At 34.8% G+C, this 22,506-nt stretch overlaps 3 protein-coding genes across 3 annotated transcripts in view; 1 reads left to right on the forward strand and 2 right to left on the reverse strand.

Annotated features, from left to right (window-relative positions):
* LOC110422606 (DEA(D/H)-box RNA helicase family protein) overlaps nucleotides 1–14,177 on the reverse strand; it is a 15,143-nt gene extending 966 nt beyond the window's left edge. The window contains exons 1-19 of the mRNA XM_021436593.1: nucleotides 13,667–14,177; nucleotides 11,758–11,912; nucleotides 11,565–11,652; nucleotides 10,493–10,738; nucleotides 9,878–9,973; nucleotides 9,146–9,334; nucleotides 8,878–9,037; nucleotides 8,664–8,794; nucleotides 7,039–7,212; nucleotides 6,646–6,918; nucleotides 5,237–5,431; nucleotides 4,087–4,290; nucleotides 3,927–3,996; nucleotides 3,676–3,824; nucleotides 1,949–2,257; nucleotides 901–960; nucleotides 604–756; nucleotides 361–471; nucleotides 1–152 (exon numbers count right to left, since the gene is read on the reverse strand). The exon at nucleotides 1–152 is cut by the window's left edge and continues 966 nt beyond it. Of these exons, the coding sequence (XP_021292268.1) occupies nucleotides 1–152; nucleotides 361–471; nucleotides 604–756; nucleotides 901–960; nucleotides 1,949–2,257; nucleotides 3,676–3,824; nucleotides 3,927–3,996; nucleotides 4,087–4,290; nucleotides 5,237–5,431; nucleotides 6,646–6,918; nucleotides 7,039–7,212; nucleotides 8,664–8,794; nucleotides 8,878–9,037; nucleotides 9,146–9,334; nucleotides 9,878–9,973; nucleotides 10,493–10,738; nucleotides 11,565–11,652; nucleotides 11,758–11,912; nucleotides 13,667–14,023 (3,272 nt within the window). The 5' untranslated portion in view covers nucleotides 14,024–14,177. The remainder of the gene's footprint in view (nucleotides 153–360; nucleotides 472–603; nucleotides 757–900; nucleotides 961–1,948; nucleotides 2,258–3,675; nucleotides 3,825–3,926; nucleotides 3,997–4,086; nucleotides 4,291–5,236; nucleotides 5,432–6,645; nucleotides 6,919–7,038; nucleotides 7,213–8,663; nucleotides 8,795–8,877; nucleotides 9,038–9,145; nucleotides 9,335–9,877; nucleotides 9,974–10,492; nucleotides 10,739–11,564; nucleotides 11,653–11,757; nucleotides 11,913–13,666) is intronic.
* Nucleotides 14,178–15,461: 1,284 nt separating this feature from the next.
* Nucleotides 15,462–17,369, forward strand: LOC110422501 (TCP-1/cpn60 chaperonin family protein). The gene has a single exon (XM_021436448.2). It carries the CDS (start codon nucleotides 15,593–15,595, stop codon nucleotides 17,192–17,194), a length of 1,602 nt encoding a protein of 533 aa, XP_021292123.1. The 5' UTR covers nucleotides 15,462–15,592; the 3' UTR covers nucleotides 17,195–17,369.
* Nucleotides 17,370–18,579: 1,210 nt separating this feature from the next.
* On the reverse strand, nucleotides 18,580–22,485 carry UMAMIT4 (nodulin MtN21 /EamA-like transporter family protein). The gene is made up of 7 exons (XM_021436314.2): nucleotides 20,578–22,485; nucleotides 20,348–20,410; nucleotides 20,141–20,257; nucleotides 19,810–20,053; nucleotides 19,482–19,640; nucleotides 19,216–19,367; nucleotides 18,580–19,091 (listed from the first exon to the last, which is right to left on the reverse strand). Exons 1-7 carry the CDS (start codon nucleotides 20,850–20,852, stop codon nucleotides 18,920–18,922), a joined length of 1,182 nt encoding a protein of 393 aa, XP_021291989.1. The 5' UTR covers nucleotides 20,853–22,485; the 3' UTR covers nucleotides 18,580–18,919.
* Between the last annotated feature and the right edge of the window lie 21 nt (nucleotides 22,486–22,506).

Raw genomic sequence — 22,506 nt, forward strand, 5'->3', positions numbered from 1 at the left:
CCTGGTATTTTCTCTTTAACTGTCTTCTTCGAGGATACTGGCAACTGACGGCCAAAAACAAATCTGCCTTCACATTGGTCTTCTGAGACCAGCAACCTTACTGCAGAGAGGAGCTCACTGCTTGATGGCATATCTAACGTAGGGTTCAAAAGCTGCCAACAAGCACCCACATAAAGTAAGTTATGAATGCAAAAAGATGCTAATATTTTGCAGCGAATCAGGAGACTGGCATACACCAAGGGAGAAACTGGGATTTATGAAGTTGGAAATTTCATAGCAAATGAAGATGAAACCAGAAATCATAGTAACTCTGGAGATCTGATCTAACATTGCACGTATGAAGAAATAGTTAATACTTACTTTCTTCTGAATAAGTTCCTCAAGCTCTGTCTTCAAGTTTAAATATGTATCAGCTAAAGCGGGTTTCATGAAAAACTCCAAATATCCTCCCAACATTTTTAGATGTCCATCCTATCAACACCCAGTAAAAGTTTTAACATAAATTCTATGGAAAAATAAGACTGAATTAAAAGAAGCAGAGCATCCTTAATTAAAAAGAAATGGTATAACTACAAGTGATAAGAATTGAAGTGAGGAACTTACTAGTCCACCTCTAGAAATGTTCCCTCCAAATAAAAGCAGCACGGAATCAGAAACACCAGTTGAATCACGGAGAAATACTGAATTCACTTTTACCTTTTCATTGAAAACCAGCCATGGGTATGGAATTTTGGGTACTCCAGCATTTACAGAATTCTAATTTATGCAGACCATAAAATTGAAAATCAATAAATAAGACAGTGGAAACTTAGCACCTGGATGAACTGGTATTTTCAGCTCAAACAGGGTTACCTGAAACAATGAATTATAAAAAAACCAAAGAAATAGAATGAAAATTACCGAATATAGAAGAACCTGTCCATCCTCCATTGTTTTCAGTGAAATTGACTTCTCTTTGTTCTGTGGAACGCAATTGAATAAGTGCATATTTCATAAGAGATATTCATAGTCTTGAAAGATGGATAAATCTATAAGACATTGACCAGCAAAAAAATTCTTTGATAAATTAAAGTACTCCTTTAATCATCATTACCCATTAGAAAATCGAATTGAATGGCAAATAACTGTAAACAAGGACAGAGATGCACAAATAAATACAAATGACATGCCAGCCGAACAAAAACACAACCAAAGATATGAGCATGCATAAACATTAACATCAAATTCAAATCTAGCAAGCAAATCTGATTAAGGGCCTATTTGGCCTAGGTTTTTTTTAACTTAAATGCTATTATGAAGCTCTTATGAAAAATAATAGCTTTTAAAATTAAATTAAATTTATTTGGTAAATTTACTTTTATAAACTCTTTTTTATAAATAAGCTGTTTGACAAAACAATTTATATAAATTCTAATTTCAGTTAAAATTACCATAAAGGGTATTTAATAAATAACTTTCTATGAATCACAAATTTCTTTGTTTACAATGGAAAAAACTTAACTTTATTTTTTATTTATTGAAAGTAAATTTTTAGAAATATAAAAAGCATATTTATATAACATAAAATTTATAATTAATAATAAATCATATAAAAATTGAAACAGATAATGTTGGGATTATTTTTAATAGATGAGGATATTTTTTAAATAAAAAGAAGAATTCTCCAAAAAAGGAGACGCGTTTTTAAAAAAAGGACAAAGAAAGCTCTTCTCTAGAGCTTTTCCTGAAGCTCTTTTTTTTTTTTAATTTTGTTCTTTAAAAAAAAGCTATATTTTTTTTTAAGGGCTTCTCAAAATCCCTATTTGGCCTGCTTTTAAGAAGTAGATAAGCTGAAAAAGAATCAAGTCAAACAGGCACTAAGAAGTAAAAGAAATCATTTTTCGTTGATTAGCAAAAGCATAAAATAAACTGAAAATAAATATTTTAAGAGAAATGCTACACAACTGACCACAACAGAGCATATCCCAGGAAACAATCCAGCACAAATGACTGCCCGTATGAGATGCTCATCATAGCTCCATTTATTGCAGTTTTCTATATTTTGATCAACTAGACCAGTATCCTTGAGCAAATAAAAGAACTGCTTTCGTAAAGAGTCAATGGCCTTGAGAGTTTGTGCAGAAAGAAAATTCTTCCAACAATACTCATAACCAGACTGCTCTCTTTCAGCTTCTTTCCAACCCTCATAGGCTCGGACAAGTGCAATATGATCACTGTACTCCTGGCCTGAGAACTGCGCTTTTGCTGACTCAGCAAGCTGCAAAAGTGAGCATGAACATGTAAAGGTCACTCTCCTCCTTTCTGTATTTATGAAATTGATACTTTATTTGATTCCACATATAACCTTATTCTGATTTCATCACTCTCACATCCATATCCAGCCATAAATCCTCCTCAGTCCTATAGTAAAAAGTCTATTTATGCACTATCAAAGCCAAAAAAAAAACAAAGAGCAAGGATCTTCATGCATTATCAACACTGATAAAATTAAAAGAAAAACTTTAAGTAAATAATTTATTTCGACCATGCATTCTGGTAAAAAAACACATTCATCCTAGAATGCAAATATAGAGAATAGAGATGTTAACCAAGCAGCAAAGGTGCAGTGGATCTCACATCCAATAAATGATTCCATATAACTAGCTGTAAAATATGCCTAAAAGGGTCCAAATATGAAATGGAGGAATTCAATAAATTCATCTTTTTAATTTTTGAACAAACAAAATTGTTCTTTATCCGGACAGCATTATTTAATAGTAAAAAGTATAACAGAAATTGATGAAAGAATTCAATATAAGAAAGGATACGCTTTTTCTAAAATAAAAATAATTAATACAGGAATATACAGCCTAAGGTGCTGTTTGATAACCTGAAAAATTATGCACTGAATTTATAGTTCTGAAAAAATTGAAGTACTGGACTTTTACTATAAAAATTGTTTGGTATTCCACTGAAAATTAAATACCAAAATAGATGCTTTATTTATTTTTTTTCTAAATATTTTACATTAGCAAAAATTAAGGAGGAAAATAAATAGGTAAAAGGAAAAGAGTAAAAGGTTAATATAATTAAATGCAATTTTTTCTTTTAATAAAATTGAATGAATACATTAAGTATTTTAACTACTTAAGATTTTCAACACTTCTTCATGGAAAATATTCCACTGAAAAAATGCGTTAGCAAACCTATTGAAAAAATTAAATCATCATCATTTTTAATTTTCAATGGTTTGAAATTTGTCAATAGTGTATCAAACACATTCTAAGTTTATATTGTAAACTTTTAAGATAACATCTGAATTAGCAATGCTTCTACTTAAGCAGATCTGGCTAATACAAGTATAATTTCCTTTCTAAATTAAGATTTGAACCTATGATCTACCATAACCTTACTCCATTATGGGACCACTTAAATAGTTAAGTTTATGTCCAACAGCTAGTCAACGGGGGAGAAAATTACAGTCCAGAAAGTGTTCAAATTTTAAGATATAACAACTAAAGAGGTCAACATAGAAGAATGAAACAAAAAGAGAAAAACAAATACTTTCACCATTAAAGAAAATAGAAAAAATGTCACCTTGAAATTTAAGAAAGTAAAATGCTGGAAAAAGATTCAATTTAAAATACAAGTAAAAACAAAAATAAATTGACGTTAGAAACAAGGCAACAAACTTACATCCTTCTTGTCAAATGGCATCAGAAATGGATCCCTGACACTGAGCCCGGCAACAACAGTCATTATTGGATCTAAGCAGTTGAAAATAGCCCCCAAGATCAGCATTTTCCCGAGTTTAGGCTCAACTGGAAGCATTGACAAGTTACGTCCTGCAAGGTCAAAATCCATGATCCATGGTTGCTCCTTTGTCAAAGACATTTATATACTTATTTCAGAAGATATGGTCATTTAAAAAAACCTAATTCTCGTACCTAGCACCGTTAAGTTCTCATTCTCATCTAAAGCTCCAATAATCTTCAGATATTCAACAGCATTTTGCACCTACAAAACAAACAAAATGCATTAACCAATATGCATTCCATGTATATAATACCAACAGTAGAAATAGAAGCAAACTCAATTGCAAATTACCGACAGAAGTTCTGGAGGCTGCAATGCCCTCGACAGAAACTCTGTGATACTTCCAAGTTCTAGACTTTTGATTTGCAAACATAACGACTGTAGTGGTGTCCTTAAAAGCTCTGGCAGTTGATAATCAGCAAAAGTATCATACACGCATTTGGGATAGAGATGGTAACACTCGCCTGGCTGAACACGGCCAGCTCTTCCCCTTCTCTAAAGAACAAAAACCAAAACTAGTATGACCGGTCTAGATAATGAAGCCAAATTTCAAGCTAAAAGAAACTAATCACTATAAATAAGTTTAATAATGTAGCAGAAAAGTTCTCATGCAAAGTACAGTTTATTGGTCTACACATCATGTTGCAAGTTCTTGGCAGAAATAAAATACTGAGATTTGTAAAGAAGGTTAGAAACTCCCCAGACTGCATGAAAATTGATAAAAATAGTTTCCAAGGAAATTACCATAATTCAATTTTCATAGTAACTATATCGTGTTTACCCTAAATCACTTTTGTCCCAAAAGCAACATAGTAAATGCTAGTCCAACCATGTTCTCAAACATAGTTTTCACTGGTGCTGAAAACATAGAACCGCTAAAAATAAAAGAAATTGGCATGTTTTCTTTACACACATGGTGAATGCAATTTGGAAAAAAAAAAAAGGTTTTTTATCTTTTTGGTTTTCTAACAGCAATACAATCTTAAGAAATCTCAGTTGAGTGCAGCAAGTTGTATCCCCTTCAAAGTGGAAAAAATTAGAAACTAGTTCAGAGATGGACATGGCCACAGAATTTATGAAGGATGAAAATAGGCTAGCAATAATTTCAAATTACAATTATCAGTGTCAAGCATACTTAAATACATGCAGTCTAAGCTTGGCAGGTAAAATTCAAAGTTTCAGATATTTATATGGCACACTAATAAAGGAAGCTAGGTTTGGCATCTGAAAATCCTTATTCCAGCAAAAGCAGCTTGATCCAAACGTAATCTGCTAATAGCATGAGCTACTAACTCTATTATTAGCAAATTAAACTGCCACACAACTGGGAGCGCACATGCTTGGAGAATAGAATTTATTCTAAATAATCATATGGTAATCCAACTTCAGATGTAAATCCAAGATTAAAATCTGGTAATAAAATAGCTATTAGAAGTCTTACTTGCCGGGCAGCAGCCTTCGAGATCCAGGATGGAAGCAAACAAGGAGTATTATTCAGTGCATCATAGGATGTTTCTTTTGCCTTTCCACAATCAACCACAAAAACCACATCATTGATGGTGATGCTAGTCTCAGCCATATTAGTAGCTAGAACTATTTTTCTCACTCCATCTTTGGGCTTTTCAAATATTAACCTCTGTAGGCAACACGAAAGAAAAAATTGTAAATGGAGAAGGAAAGGAGGATGAACAAACAAAAGAGCAGTTAATGAATATCATCTTCCTCTCTCCAACCAAATGAGCAAGACATAATAACTAGATATAACTTCAATTAAACCATGGCTGTCCCTCTAAGAAAGGAAAATATAAAAAAAACATAAGAATATTTCAAAATAAAAATTAATGAAGAGCGAAACTTGGACTTCCTATATCGTGAAAAAGTTGATTGCAAATATAAATAAGGAAAGGAGACTGACAAAATCGAAGAGCAGATAGTGAATATCCCAGTCTCCTCCAACCAGTGAGGAAGACATGATAACTAGATATAACTTCAATGAAACCATGGTTGTCCATTTTAGAAAGGAAATTATACAAAAACATAAAAATAAAAAAAAAAAACACGGAAAACCCCCAAAAAAACCCCCCCAAACTTTCCCCAACTTCTCTTTTTAAAACCATGGGAAAAAAAAAAAACTTAGATATGTAAATATTGAGTCTTAATAGGAAGGAAATGGATAAAATTGTCATAATGAAAGTATAAGACACAGTTCCGTTTGGCAATAAACGACCACAACCAATTAAACCCTTCATAACGGATTCATGCAAATGAAAGGATATTTAACCTCTATATAAAAGAGAAGCCTCCCATCCCATCATTTTCTGGTGGTCTACATATAAGGCATTTCAAGCACAATAATAATCAGATTTTTTATGCTCATCAAACCAAAGAGGCTTGAGCCCCATTTTCATTTTCCACATTTGCGTCAATTCAGGCTTGAGATGAACTTCATTATTGATCGCTTCCTCTCTGAGAATGACTACCGTATACATTCTTTGCAGCACAAAGTACATACAAATCAAGAAAACTAGATGCACGCAGTATAAAGCATATGCATTATAGAATCTTCATCTCACATCCTTAGCTTTGGATAACATCAGCCACCAGATTGCGACCCATGTTTTCCTTTAGCCTTTCAACAAACATCATATAACTTCCAAACCTTAATTAAAACATCATTTGAATTATTTTAGAAAAAAATCTATTTGAATAAAATATCAGCATTTTTTAGAAAAAGACACGAAAGAGTCCAATCTATTGGAAACATCCTTAAATCTTCCCCATAGTACATACATGAACAATAATACTAATCATAAGCATAAGATATGCAAGAAAGGTAAATAGTGCATTCACCTGCTCAGAGCTAGGCATGGAACCATGACATGCAAGCAACAACACCTTGCCAGGGTCCCCTAGGAGAGGATGAACCTGGAGCTGATCTTTTAGAGAGTTTATGTCATCCCAACCAGTCATGAAAACCAAAACAGCACCAGGCCCCTCTTTCTTTATGATGTGGCAAAGAACATGCTCAATTAGATTGAAACCAATTGAGTCAGGATTCCAACAAGATAAAGACTCCCGAGTCCGCAAACTATACCCCCTAAAGTTGGCACTTTCAAGTGCATCCTGTCCATAAGTTCAAGGGCAAAGATGAATTTCCAAAAACAGGCACCCTACAGTCAAAGACAATTTTCATAACCAAAACCATGCAACAAACACTAAATGATCTTGCAAAATTTTCAATACCTCAACTGCAGAAGTTAGCTGGCTCTTCCTCTTTCTGGCAGATTGGGCCTGTTTCTGCATTTTCCACATCTTTTCTTGACCATAATCATCAATTTGATTATATGGAGTCAACCTGTATCCAGTCACCTCTAGAATATTCTCTAGATAATGTTCTCGGACAGGGTATGTAAAACCCTGAAAACAAAATAAACCACAAAAAAGAAGAGTCAGATGTGCAAAGAGATGTGGTTAGCGAAGAATACCAAACATTCATCAGATCATGGTTTTGTTTCTTTTTTTTTTTAAGTTAATTAAATAAACACAACAAAGCCAGCAAGAGAAAAACCAACCACTCATTCTGAAACAACAAAATAGAAAAGGGAGGCCCGAAATCCAACATCAACAAGCCATATCTCCTTAAATAGTTTAACTAGTGAGCAAATGAGAAGAAACAAACTCCCAAGGCCAATTAGGCAAATACGGAAGGAATGTGACTTAAATCCCAGAAACAAGGGCTCCACCTCATTATAAGAAAAGCATCTCCCTATATCAAATTACTCACACAAGGTAGGAAATAGAAAATTTCCCCAAATCTAGAACATTAAGTTTCAAAAAGTGAGCAGCATACCAGTTCTCAATTATTTCGAAATTGACCCTAAGCATAACTCTCTCCATAACAAACAGATAAACCTGAATTACCTCAACTGCAAAGCCACCTCACTATGAAACAACAGATGTCCATCTTACACCCCATATAAAACCAGTTTTGATAAAACTAACAGAATGTTTTCCAATAAAAAGAAATAAAAGAAAAAAGAGTAATAATAAAGAATCCGATAAAAGAGTTACATTGTTTATTGATCACTAAAGGAAAAAATGATCTGTCATTTAACATCCCTGAGCACAAAGTGCTCTTTGGAGTTGTGTTTGCAACCCAAACACTGCAGTTGTGCCACACTTGCATCTGGTCCCAACCCAATAGCAATTGGAGACTAACGCCCATCACAGGATATTGAGTTTTGGACCAAAATTCAGTAGCAAATAAAGGCTAAAACCTCATTGCTGCCCAAACACAACAAATTTTGGCTAGATGAGCCTTATGTCACTATTATTTAAATTTAATTCCTATTATATCCTTATTCTTTCTATCATAACATAATTGCAACATGATTCACAAAAAATATTAAAAAATTTGGGTCTAGACAACCCTTATATCACCATTACTTTTATTTCATTTCTATTCTATCCTTATTCATTTTATTACGATATTCTGGAGGAACAAAGATTAGTTATTAAATCTTTGTCACTGCAAAAAAAAAAAAATTATATTTAATTCCTATTATATCATTATTCTTGCTATCATAACATAACTGCAACATGATTTACAAAAAGTATTAAAAGAAATTTAGGTCTAGATGACCCTTATATCACTATTACTTTTATTAATTCCTATCATATCTTTATTCTTTCTATTACAATATTCTGGACCTACAAAATTAGTTATTAAATCTTTATCACTCACAAAACTTCCACCACAACTCCACCGTAGTATTTACCAAACAGTTTCCACCACTACGATCTCACCACCACCAATCTCGCATCCTAGTGCTTAGTTACAATATGCAAATCAGAATAGCAGAACTTACTGGAATATGGATTGTTGGGGCACCACCAAAGTAAGAAGAAAAGAGCTCTGCATTTAAGGTTGCACTCATCAAAATCAACCTCAACTCTGGCCTACGAGGAAGGAGATCTTTCAAGACAATGAGAAGAAAATCTGAAAGTATGCAACCAATGGTTAGTCTCACTTAAAAATAACACTATAGCAGCATAAAACCAGGAACTAGATGCCAAACTTACCTTCATTCATTCCACGCTCATGAATCTCATCAACAATAACATGACTTACACCTCTCAAATCTCTGTCAACAAGTAGTCGCCTAAGTAAAATGCCAGTGGTACAAAAGAGAAGGCGGGTGTCTCTCCCTTTCATTCCCTCAAGGCGTACCTTATAACCAACCTTTCAAGAGATAATATAACAAATTAATGTCAATCTGCAAGAATACTCAAATAAAGTGACATGAAAGTCTTTAAAATTAAGATTAATGACATAATTGTAGAAACTAACAGATTCTCCCAATTTCTCCCCTCTTTCTGCAGCAACTCTTTCAGAAACGGCCATAGCAGATATCCTTCTAGGCTGAGTACATATGATACTACAGGAAGCTCCACGAGCAGCTTCTATCTCAGATTCTAATATGTACTGAGGAAGTTGTGTGGTTTTACCACAACCAGTTTCACCAGAGACAACAACCACCTATAAAATTAGAATGCATAGAATCACTAACTTTTCATCATGTATAAACGAACGCACAACTAGCAATAGAATATCGAGCAGCAAAAACTTTGTTAAACAATATGGGTGGCCATCATAGAATGAATGTGTTTCAAAGAAAGCCCCTTGCCTTCTTCACTTTAGGGTTATTCCTAAATCCTAAGGTACATTTGACCAATTTTAACATCTATATTTTGGAAGAAAAGGTTTAGCAAAATGGTTATACAAATTTAAAAAGAAAATAGATGATCACTCACTTGTGGCATTCAATTATGTAAAAGTTTCTTATAAATTCTTTCCCTTTGTTGAAGGAACAATAAATGCCTGCTAGGTCAAAATGTCAGTTCAGAGCTTCAGACACATTGTTATTTTTTATTAGATGTCAAGGTCAGTAGGTTACAACATGTAACAATCACCATTATAATGAATCAGTACCTACAATGACTTTTTGTCAGAGTATATGTAAACAATAAAATGGTAACAGTAGGAAACAAAAGGTGAATTATAATAACATCAAAACTTCACCTGATTCTGTGAGATGGCACTTAGCAAAGCATCCCTCTCTTTATATGCTGGCAGGCTTCTTCGAAATTCAAACATCTTTAGTCCTTCAGGAGACTCCTATAGAAGTTAGATATTGCCAGACAATTCAATTAGTAAAAGAATGGGAAATGCATGCCCATAAAACACATAAGGGAGAAACACAACCTTTAGCAGAAGGAGAAAGAGGCAAGCCCTGTTAGTCCTTATTCCAAAAAAAAAAGTAAGCCACGCCAAGATTCAATATGCTCTTATGGTTGGCTCCAAATTGCAAAGGACAATACTAGGAGCCTTCCGTAAGAGCAAATAGAACCATTTACTAATAAAAATGCACACAGAGGTATATTCTCTGCATATTTCCAAAGCAACTAGGAACTAAATGTTTGAAATCCACAATAAAGCCAAAGAAGCGGGCAAGAGAAGCATAAAAAATAATAGTATGACCACAAGTAAACATTGACACCCACCACAAACAGAATGTGACACATGCTAATGCAGGAAATATATCTTATACAAATAAATATCTTAATAACAAAATAAAGGGAAATACATACCATGTAGGACCTAGGATTAGCATGTATCACAAACACAAAAACAAACCTGCCATTCTTGTTGCCTCTTATGTAGCTGCAAACTTCTCCGCTGAAGAATTCTCTCCATGACAACACTAATCTTTGTAAAGGGCTCTTGCTGCTCAATAGGTACTTCATCTGCACCAATTCTTCCGCCACAGCTTGATCTTGACAAAGGTTTATCTGAAAAGTTAGCACTGTTTATAGCCTTAAGAGTATGGTAAGCTTTAAGGTGAAGATCAACATCTCTTTGCAGGCCAAAAGGTAAGATCACCTGATAATAAAATAAAAACATTAAGGAAGAGCATGATAGGTAATAAGACACAACATTAAATACTGTTAAGAAATATTAAGAGACTTAGGTGGCGTTTGGTAATTTACAATGCAATGTGATTGCAGGTAATGTAATTGCAAGTAATATGATTACAAGCAATGTAATTGCAAGAAAAATAACATTACAGTGTTTAGTATACCAGCAAAATAATGATTAAAATGCAAGAAAGATAACATTGCAGTGTTTGATTTACAAGTACTTTACTGGGAATGTAATATTAATTTTCAAAGTTACCCCTATTTACTAAAATGCAAGTTTAATATGCTTATATTTTTTATTGTTAATTTTTATATAATATCATCTATTACATATATTTTTAATGTCATATATTTTATTTTTATTTTTTTAATATATATTACATATTTTATTTTAATTTTTTTTACCTATATTATATAAAGTTGAAGGATAAAAATATCTTTAAGAGCATTTCAGAGTGCAATGTAATGTGATTGCATTGGTTTTAGACTATAATCACATTACATCCCTTGGCTGTAATATGATTGCATTACAATTTTACATTACAGTGATCCGCTTGCAAAACAAACACTGTAATGTAATTTAATTGGGCACATTTTAATTAGGCACATTGCAGGGAATGTGCTCCCGCTTCCCTCATACCAAACGCTACCTTAGATTAGTGTTGAACAGAAACTGCCCATTTCATGCAAAGATTTAAAGAGCTCAAGTAGAATCGAGTCCATTCTTTGTTCACGAGCACATGTAATTGACAATGGAAACAAAATGAGCAAGCACTAAAGAGAAGTACCTCTCTTTGTGGGCGCTTATCATCCAGATCGGATCTATAATTTGGCAGTGGAAGTTTACTAAAAATGACTACTTTTGCATATTGACGGCTGCCAAGACAAATTATATTTCATAACTCAAACAGGTAATAGAAAAATAGAGGGAAAATGAAATAAAAAGATACAACATGCATCCAATGAGAGAACTTAAAATACCTATGCAAACCCATCCTGGTTGCTAGAGCTGAAAGTTGCTCAAAGTCACGTCTGTCCTTTCTCTCCCTTGACACGACCTCTTGCTCATCTTTGTTGCGAAGAAGCATAGTCAGTTTCCATCTCCAGTCATCAATATTATCAAGGGTAGAAGCAGCCTAACCAAAATGAACCGTTAACAGGTAGAAGAAAGAAACTTACAACTTAATCTTAAAATGCCGCAGTGTGGGACTTAAATTCTTGATCACTGTCTGATATATTAATATATCAAATTTTGAAGCAATAAGAATCTAGTGATCTGACAAAGAGAATACATAGCAGCCCAACCCTGCTAATTCAGGGGGAATTTTTAAAAACATAAATTGATCAATATTTTGATTTTTTTTTTTTTGGCTATATCACATATGGTACTACTTACAAAATCATAATACAGGCAGATAATGCTAGATAGGGCATGATATTAAATTAGCCATACAAACCCCAAAGTGCTTAGAAGTGGAACCCTAATCTGTCTTTTCAATCATATGATTTTGGCCAATCTTTGACTTATTCTTCCTTCACCTTGTGCTAATTCACTTTTCTGCACCACCAGACTCTTAGACTATGTTGCACATAATGAAAACATTTAAATTGACTTCCATAACCCACCTTTAATGGGTATTGTGCTCCCCTTCTTCAGATGGATTCATTTATTATGCTATCTACTCTGTAATAAATCTATTTCCAAACTCTCATTCACATAACTTGTTTAAGAACAAGTTGTTTTCAGACCACTTAGTGCCACAATACAAACACAACTGCTTTTATAACTATTTCATAAGATTTCATGCATTCAGCGTGGTAGACACTCTATAGTCACAACCACTCACAAAAACTCTAAACTGAATTTCTCTGCTTCATTGGCATCCTTTTCAATGTCTTCTTCCTTGCAGATAATGGGTCAAATATAACAAAAACAATAACTCTAGATTATTCTCATCTCTGCCTCTAGATTTAATTAGTTACACCCTATGTGTTCTATATTAATCCTAACTAATACGAAACCTTTCCACCAAACTATTCTCATGACTCTTATGGCTTCCTAATCTTAGCTAGTTTGCCAATACCACATCATCTACAAATAATACACAGTTACAAATATGAAGTTGGATATGGGTGAGACAGATAGTTAGAGGGCAAAAGTTTAAGTGGAGCAATATCTAGAATGGGAAAATTAAACTTTTAAAATGTAGATCGCACTGATATTTTAATGACCAATTAGGTGATAACAGAGAAGAGTATTAAAACTAATACGAAATAAAAGATTAATCCATCAAAGACCCAGGACAGCAAGGTTCAAAGCTCACAAAATTTCCAATACCAGTCTCTTAAAACTACAATTTGCAGCTAATTACTAACATCTATCCACCATATTTAATTAAGGCATCAGACCTATTATTAAAACCTAACCAAAAATTGTAATTTCTAATTCCAAAAAATAAATTGACAATTAAGGTGGAATTTCACATTGCAGACCAACAAATTCATGCTTGAAAACTAAAATTGACTAAAAAGGTTCGGTAATGTGCTTAGATAAGTTGGCATTTTGAGAACATATTTCCCATTCGCAGCTAAGTTCAAGACAAACTCACTAGTCACATTAAGAAGTAACGAAAGCAGTTCCAAGTCAGTAAACCAACTATTCAAAACTAAAGTCCAATTCAAATTATCAAAATGGAACAAAAAGCATATTCATAAAACCGAAAATTGACTCATTAAACAACTGAAAAGTCATTCTTTTTCAATTGCAAAAACCAACACCCTGTGAAATGATGAAAAGGTATCAGAAACCCATCTCCCTCCACTAGCTTAAGTACAGAAAGAGAAAACGAAAATTTACCAAAATTTAACAAAAGGCTATCCAAAAACCAACCATTTGAGACTGTGGAGAACCGAATTCATGGTCCGAGTCATCACTGGAATCATCCTGGTAAGCATAGCGACCATAATTAGAGCTTTGCTGCTGCTGCAAAGCAGGCAAGGCAATGTTCCTCCAATCCAAGCCAAGAGTCCGGGAAGAAGCAGTAGCAGCCCGATACCCAGAGCACGTGACGAGGCCATGCCTCAAATGCAAACGCCTGAAAGAAGCAGGGGGTTTCCTGGACAGAAAGGAGAAGAAACAAGGTTTTAAAAGGGTTTTAGGGGTGTTGTTGAGTTGGAGGGAATTGGGTCTCAGAGACATGGCGGTTGTCCTGAGAAAGCCCTGAAATATGGCTGCGTAACAGGGCATTTTGTATTGTCACTCCTTTTTTCAGGGACTCTTCGGTTTCAATCTTTCCACAGGGATTTGGTTACATTTGAGGAGGTTTTTAGGACTTTTGGTGAAGAGGGTTTTAGGGGGTTTTTGTTTCTTCAAAAGATGAATATGTGAGGCCTGGCTTGAAGTTGGGGGCTGTATTGCGCGGCTGCACCCGACTCCTGATGTTTGTTAGGGAACGAACACCTTATATTTTTTATATTTCTCGTACTTTTTTTTTCAATTTTATCTATTTAAAAAGCATTAATTAAATAAAACAAATTAGAGATTACTATAAAAAGCATTAATTAAAAAATAAAATTAGTGATTTCTAATGATGAAATTATCCCAAGCAATTTGTTAGAGATTAAGAGAAAAAAACATTTTTAAATTATTACTTTAAATACTTTTAATTATAAAATTAATAATATTTATCTGTAAATATATATATATATATAATCCAATTATATGAAAGACTATTTTTGAACAAAACTACCATATTTGTTTATTTTAATATTACATTATTAACACTAATAAATTTGTCGAATTTGTAAATATATAAAAATTTCAACCATATCAAATGACTTTTCTTATTATAAATATTAATAAAATTCATTCAATATTATTATTCTATATATTTACCTTTCAATTATAACAATAATTAATTTTATATTTTAAAATTATTTCTATTTTATATATAATTATTACTTAAAAATAAAAAAATTCATATATAATATATCATGAATCTCATATTAATAACAAATAATGTAATTTTAAATATATAAATATAAACTTTTCAATAATTATCAAGTATGCTTTTAAGTTAAAAACTGAACTCGTGATTGATAAATTTATTTAAATTTTATTTCAAAATTTAAGATTTATAATATGAAGTTTAAATTTCATCCCATACATACATGTGGTAGTAAATGTAATGATAATAAAAATATTTAAAATAAAATTTTAAAAATATCATTAATAAATAAGATCATTTTAATCAATCAAAAGCTTTATTAATATTTGTACTTATATATATTAAATAGATTATAGATAAATTATTATCATAAATTAATAGACATGTGACAATATTCTAAAGCTACTCCTAGTAAGGTTTAAAAATTTTGTAATTGATATATATATAATAATTCTAAAAGAATTACTATTAAAATCAATATTTTTATTTTAATTAATTAAATTAAGTATTTATCTTTTATGATTTACTTAATTACTAGTAATTTACCTTTAAAATGTAAAAAACAATGAGTAAAAATGACATTAAACTAAACCTTAATAAAATTTTTGGAAACTAAAACCCTACTCCAAGGCTTCGTTTGGATTACGCTTAGAAGGCTGTCGAAACACTCAGTAACTCTAAATCATATCTGCCACTAAGCAAACACCCCCTCCAAACCCAAAAATCAAATCCCCAAAAGCAAGCCCCCATCCCACTCTCACTCAACTCTCGTCCAGAACCCTCGCTCGGCTTTTCCCTCTGTTTTTCTCTAGGGTTTTCGCGTACACCTCCGATCCGCTGAATCATTTCCTCCCCCGAAGAAACCAGAAATGGCAGCCGTAACAGCAGCCCAGCCGCGCTCTTCCAAGACGGAGTCCTACGTGGACAACAAGCGTAAGGAAGACATCCGCCATGCCAACATCAACGCGGCACGAGCCGTGGCCGACGCCGTCCGAACCAGCTTAGGACCCAAAGGTATGGACAAAATGATCTCAACCGCCAACGGCGAAGTCATTATAACCAACGACGGAGCCACCATCTTAAACAAAATGGAAGTCCTCCAGCCAGCAGCTAAAATGCTCGTCGACCTCTCCAAATCCCAAGACGCGGCCGCCGGTGACGGCACCACCACCGTCGTCGTCATCGCCGGTGCTCTCCTCAAACAATGCCTCTCCCTTCTCTCCCACGGGATCCACCCCACTGTTATCTCCGATTCTCTCCACAAGGCTTCGATTAAAGCCGTCGATGTCCTCACCGCCATGGCCGTCCCTCTCGAGCTCTCTGACCGCGAATCCTTAATCAAATCTGCCAGCACTTCGTTGAACAGCAAGGTTGTTAGCCAGTACTCAACTCTTCTCGCGCCGCTAGCCGTTGATTCTGTTCTCTCCGTGGTTGATCCAGAAAAACCGGATTTGGTTGATTTAAGAGACATCAAGATTGTGAAAAAGCTTGGCGGGACCGTGGACGATACGGAGTTAGTGAAAGGGTTGGTTTTCGATAAGAAAGCGAGCCATGCTGCTGGAGGACCAACTAGAATGGAGAACGCAAAAATTGCGGTAATTCAGTTTCAGATTTCCCCTCCTAAAACTGATATAGAACAGAGTATTGTAGTTTCGGATTATACTCAAATGGATAGGATATTGAAAGAGGAAAGGAATTATATTTTGGGTATGATTAAGAAGATTAAGGCAACGGGTTGTAACGTTTTGTTGATTCAAAAGAGTATTTTGAGGGATGCAGTTACGGATTTGTCATTGCATTACTTGGCCAAAGCAAAGATTATGGTTGTTAAGGATGTTGAGAGGGATGAGATTGAGTTTATTACCAATACTTTGAATTGTTTGCCTATTGCCAATATTGAGCATTTTCGGGCCGAGAAGTTGGGGCATGCAGATCTTGTTGAGGAGATTTCACTTGGGGATGGGAAGATTGTGAAGGTTACTGGGATTAAGAATATGGGAAGGACTACTACTGTTTTAGTTCGGGGTTCGAACCAGTTGGTTATTGATGAAGCTGAGAGGAGTTTACATGATGCCTTGTGTGTGGTTAGGTGTTTGGTGAATAAGAGGTTTTTGATTGCTGGTGGTGGTGCTCCGGAGATTGAGTTGTCAAGGCAGCTTGGTGCTTGGTCTAAGGTGTTGCACGGTATGGAGGGTTACTGTGTAAGGTCATTTGCTGAGGCACTTGAAGTTATTCCTTACACATTGGCTGAGAATGCGGGGTTGAACCCGATTGCTATTGTGACTGAGCTAAGGAATCGGCATGCTCAAGGGGAGATCAATGCGGGGATCAATGTGAGGAAGGGACAGATTACTAATATCTTGGAGGAGAATGTGGTGCAGCCACTGCTTGTAAGCACAAGTGCAATTACTCTTGCAACAGAGTGTGTGAGGATGATTTTGAAGATTGATGATATTGTTAATGTAAGGTAGTTTTGTGCACTGGAGATGAAGTGTGTCATTCTAGTAATCTTTTACATTTGTGTGTTCTCTGAATTAGTGGTTTTGTTTCCTTCTAGGGATGACTATGCTTAAGAATTTTGAATTGGCAATCTTCTGCCAAATATTTGCTTTCGACAATGATATTTGATGGTCGTTTTTTCTGCAAGTTTTGTTTGTCTTCATGTGTTCCATTGATTTCAGACTGATAACTTTTATTCTCACTGTCACCTTTAGTTTTTTTTATGAATGATCTTTTATGAGATTCGGTGAACAATGAAACGATAGCCATGCAGCATGCACTATTCAAGCACTTCTATATATTGGGAAATGAATGCTATGGCATTGACTTAGTTGCAACATGTTTTAGTTAAAATACCAGTTGCTATGGTTCAATTAGCTTTTATCACATTGAATTGCGCTATTTGGAGTAAGTACATGAAGCCCAAATCAGGTTTGTTTAGACAAATTTTCCTGTAATGTCTATCCACTATGTAGGACTTCTCCCCTTTGGGTTGAAACACATGTATTAAAAGTTATAGTAACAACAAGTCTGATCTTTGAAATGGTTGATCAATTTAGTTCTTTCTTGTTTTCAAGAACATTTTGATTCTCAAAATGATCTTTCAGAATCCACCTCAGCTGATTCTCAAATTAGTTTCAACCAGGGAATTCTTTGGGCGTTCTTTTTACCTCCTTTGCCCCATGCAAGTACAGTGCTGTTTCTTATTGTTTCATGAAGGACAACAACTTGTATTATTTTACACATGAGAGTTGAAGATAGATGATGTTGGGCTGTAGGATTCCCATTTGTCATTAGTTTCCTTGCCTTTTAGGCACTCATACCCCGAGGAAAAGAACAAATAGGGATCTGGCCATGGTATGTGCAGTAATTGCTTTATAGATAGTGTTTACTGATCCAAGGCAATTGCAATGCTCCCGTGGGCTTGATCAAGAAGCTAGTGACTTGGGAGGTGAGAACATATGCGAACTTCTTTCCCCTTTGCCTTGAATAAGCCAGATTGCCCGAAAATTTAGGAATGTCTAGGGCTATTAAGGATACTTGGTTATTACCATTGGACAGCTTTTTGAGGGAAATTTTCTAGGTATATATGTCCTAGACATTTTCTCTTCCCTTCCTTCAGGAAATTGCATGAAAATGAACATTTTACCACATACTAAATTGTGATTCTAGCCTTGGATTCTGGTCATTCTAGTTGGTTTGTCAACATATCTGTGAAAAACATCTTCCATGAATAAGTGTGAGCCTCAGACTTAGATGGATTAACACCTAGCCCCTTCCATGGGAGCAAATATATGATAGGTCTCACTGGGGAAATGAGTTTACATAAAAGAAAAACAAGAGTTCCATAAACTATACAGAATATATAATTATTGAATTAGAAGCAGTTTGCAACATATAAAGCCTTACATCCAATGACTCCAGCATATTTGGCTCACCTACCAAATTATACTGCAATAATATAAAAGCCATTGAATAGGTTTTCATCAGTACATTTTTGCGTGCTATAGCCAACCTAGGTTGACAATATTTTAGCAAATTTAGGGAAGAAAAAAAGAACCTTCTTAGATTAATTACTTGTTAAGATGCTGCTCTTATCTCTGACCAGCAGGACTCTCATAGTTAATTTGCCATTAATCTTGGAGTCTTTGCCTGTATCTGAACTGCCCTGATCTGTAAATCAATCTATACATACATCAAGCTGTATTTGATTCAGCGGCACCCTCTTCTACATCTCTACTTTCAGGATCATTAAGTAGATGCTTCTTCAATGTATCTGCATCTTCATCCTTGGCTACATTTTTCTCCTCAGTTTTACCCCACGGTACTAAATAAAGACCTAGCATAATGAAAACTGCACCAATCACGCTACAAAGACAAAAAAGAAGGTGAGAACAGTCAAAAACTGAAGTAAAAGTTTAGTAAGTGTGGGCAAAGTTTACTGATAAATTAGTTATTGTTAGTTCCTCTTTTTGGTGGAAATTCTTCATACCTTCCAGAGTATAATTGGTCACCAAGAATCATGAATGCCATGATAGCAACTAGAAGTGTCTGCAAGGGCTGGAAGATGGCTACAATGACAGGGCCTCCTTTGTGAATACACCATGTCTGAAGATAAAACACAACACCAGATGCCACAACTCCCTGGAAAAGGTTTACATGATCAACATTATGTGAAACAAAACCATTTACATCCACTACAAAATTTTGAATACCAAAAAGGTGAAAATCTTCTAACACTGAAACAGAAGGTATTACAGCATATAGGATAGTGAAAAGCTCTTCTTTTGATTGGATTTTCCAGTGATGGAAGTCTGTTTCCACAAATGCTGCTATAACCAGGAACTGGATCATTCCAAAGAAGCATGTAAATGAAGTGAGTGTGAGTTTAGCTGGATACTTCTTCAATACAGGAGCCTGCAAAAGTTTTCATGTTGCACCTTAGGCACCAAACAAGGAAGACAAAAATGAAGTTTAATTACTCAAAAAAACACCACTAATTATACAAACTTCAAACTATTTTATGTGTTTATATATATATATAAAGATGCAAATATATATGTGGTTCAGAGAAGTAGGGGCTAACCTGAAAAACCAACCAACCAGCCCATGATAAGCAATGTCCAAGTAGGTAGATACATCCCCAAGTCCAGTTCTGCATGTTCCTTGAGGACATATCTTCTTCCGTGGAATGCCCTTGTGTTGTATTTGATTGGTGCAATAGAAGGGGGCCTTTGTAGAGAGTAATTATAATGGCACCTCCTACACTTGCAATAGTTCCCAACACTTTTGCCGATCCATCTCTTTTTGCAATGTTGATTTGCTCAAGTCTGCATAATAGTAAGTTGGTTGATGAGGTGATCAAGAGAAAAAACCTTCTTTCGGAAAGCATGACCTTTGTTTATGGCATCAGTTACCTTAGAGCAGAAGCCATAACAAAGGTGATTGCAGGAACTGAGTTTTGCATTGCAGAAGCAAACGTTGGAGATGCATAATACAAACCCAAAAGGTAAAATCCCTGGTTTGCAGTAACTCTGCATGCAAAACAAAGAAAATATAAGCTCATTGCAAAAGGAAAAAAGAATTTGTGTTGACAGCCCCTGGTAGCTCAATGTTGTTCTTACCCCAGTAATGCTAGAAGGAAGAACTGAACCAGCAAAGGAAAAGTAAGGGGTGGTCTATCCTTCCTGAAATCAATTAACAAACATTAAAAATACTAGAATGTCATTCTCAACCAGTCCAACAATCAGAAGACTAAGCCCTTCTTCCATTCTTCAAATTAATACGGGAAAAATAATACTAAAAATAATGACTTTTTAATTGTTTTCTCTTCCAAAAGTGACTAAGGACTCACTTTTCCAAGAAATAAGCAAATGGACTCAACAAAAGCAAGGCAATGATGTTCCTGTAAACTGGGTAAACTACTTTGCTGACACCAATGTTTAGTGCAACTCTGGAGACAATGTGGAATCCTGCAAAGCAGGAATGAAGTGCAAGCAGTGCCAGGAGGAGCTTCATTTTGTCAGAAACAATACTCTCTTTTGCCATTGCTTTTCTGTCTCCTTCTTTCACCTTTGGTCCCTGGTCGAGGTATGATATCGATGCAAAGTTGCTCATATTTATATACATGCACGGGAAGAACCTTGTTTTGCAGCACGCCGCCTCAAAAGCACATGCAGTTGTGATAATAAAGTAATTTTTATGCAATATTCATGGCAGTCGGAGCCTTGTGAGTTGCATGTAGTCCCTTAAGCATCTAGTCTGCCTATCTGATTTTCTTATTGGCTTAAAATAATTAGAGCTTTGTTGGGGAGACAAAGTGGAAATATAGCATGTTGGCCAGGTAGGAGGGAGTGGCCAACTTGAAAATGTTTCCATTGGTAGTGACCTCATCACCCATGCTTCACCCAACATATGTTCTCTAGGACTAGCAATATATTAACTCCAATCCTAATGATATGCAGACTAAAGAATTATCATTATAACTATAAGTTTATGTTCTCCAAAAAGAAAATGTTTGTCGTTCATACATAATTTCCATCTCAATTATTAAAAAACTGTGCCTGATTGTTGGTTATTATCATATGATTGGCACAGAGAAGAAAAACTTGGAAAGAAACAGAATATGGCATAATGCCATTTCTAGTATTCTTTGTTTCTACATGGAAAACGAGGCCAGGCAGAAGCACTGCACAATACAATATTAAAACTTTCATAATGGAATAACTACCTCTCCTATCCTTGTTCTTCATTTTTCCTGTTTCTCTGGCTCTATAGCTTTCCTACAACTCAATTAGAATGGTACATTCAATTTTCTGAGGAGCAGATTTGATGTCCATGGGATGAACTAGATCACTTTATTCATGGAACCCTTTTCTTGAAAAAGAAACAATAATAGAAAATCACAGTGCATATCACTGCCAACACTATATAGCATGAAGAGTTGCATATATCAGCTACTATCTTAGGTCTTCCAGTAGGATGTCCATAACGTTTCATAACAATGTCATTTAACTGATCTGATTTCACTTCTTTGTCTTCCAATTATCAATTCTCGGTTGATTTTCTCTTTGTTGTGCAATGTCCTCAAATGATGCAAGACAAAGAGGACTTGTGATCTCATAACTGATCAAACACAAAATCTTTCTTGAAAGAGCTTTCGCATAGAAATGTACTAAGATAAACCAGTTTTAAGAGACAGGAAATCTAACCCGAGATGAGCATGGATGTTATTGCAACCTTATTCATGAACCTCTCCTTTTGTTAGCTTTGTGCATGAGAATTGATGGGAATATTCGTGCTCTGGATACCCTAATCCATGTTGCCATCAATTAAGGGATTGAGAAAATGAATTAATTCATTTGTGTTTGATTATAATGCAATCATTTGAGCAACATGGTGTTGTCCCAAGGGCTCATCATCTGCCTTAACAGACAATGCTGCTGCTTTGAATAGACTTGGGAGTCAATTTTGAGTCATGTTTCTTCCTTATAATGTATATAGTATAACCAGAGTCGTGAGGATCTTGGCCACTAGTACACCAAGAAGACAAGCCCTAAGAAGTGGGCTGAGATGCGACTACCAGAGGTTTCCAGAGATCTCATAATCTTTTACAACAGGGTTAAGATCCATTGACTTTACTTCTAAAACGTTTCTGAAATTTAGCTGTATTCAATCAATCACACAACAGAAGAGACAACTTGTTGCAGCTGTAAGCAATAATGGATGTGATGTCTGGCCTAGGCTCCGGCAACACATCTTGCAAGAATATGATAATGGGGCT

Source organism: Theobroma umbraticum, unplaced genomic scaffold (assembly GCF_002168275.2).
Source record: "Theobroma umbraticum cultivar Fairchild unplaced genomic scaffold, ASM216827v3 scaffold_146.0, whole genome shotgun sequence".
Lineage (NCBI taxonomy): Eukaryota > Viridiplantae > Streptophyta > Magnoliopsida > Malvales > Malvaceae > Theobroma > Theobroma umbraticum.

Bases quoted from the DNA above. Each gene is read 5' to 3' on its own strand.
- LOC110422501 (XM_021436448.2), top strand. From the start codon at position 15,593: ATGGCAGCCGTAACAGCAGCCCAGCCGCGCTCTTCCAAGACGGAGTCC.
- UMAMIT4 (XM_021436314.2), bottom strand. From the start codon at position 20,852: ATGTATATAAATATGAGCAACTTTGCATCGATATCATACCTCGACCAG. The intron at 20,411-20,577 runs GTGAGTCCTTAG...AATTGATTTCAG, and splicing joins TTTGCTTATTTCTTGGAAAA to GAAGGATAGACCACCCCTTA. The intron at 19,368-19,481 runs GTAATACCTTCT...AACCTTTTCCAG, and splicing joins TTTTCACTATCCTATATGCT to GGAGTTGTGGCATCTGGTGT.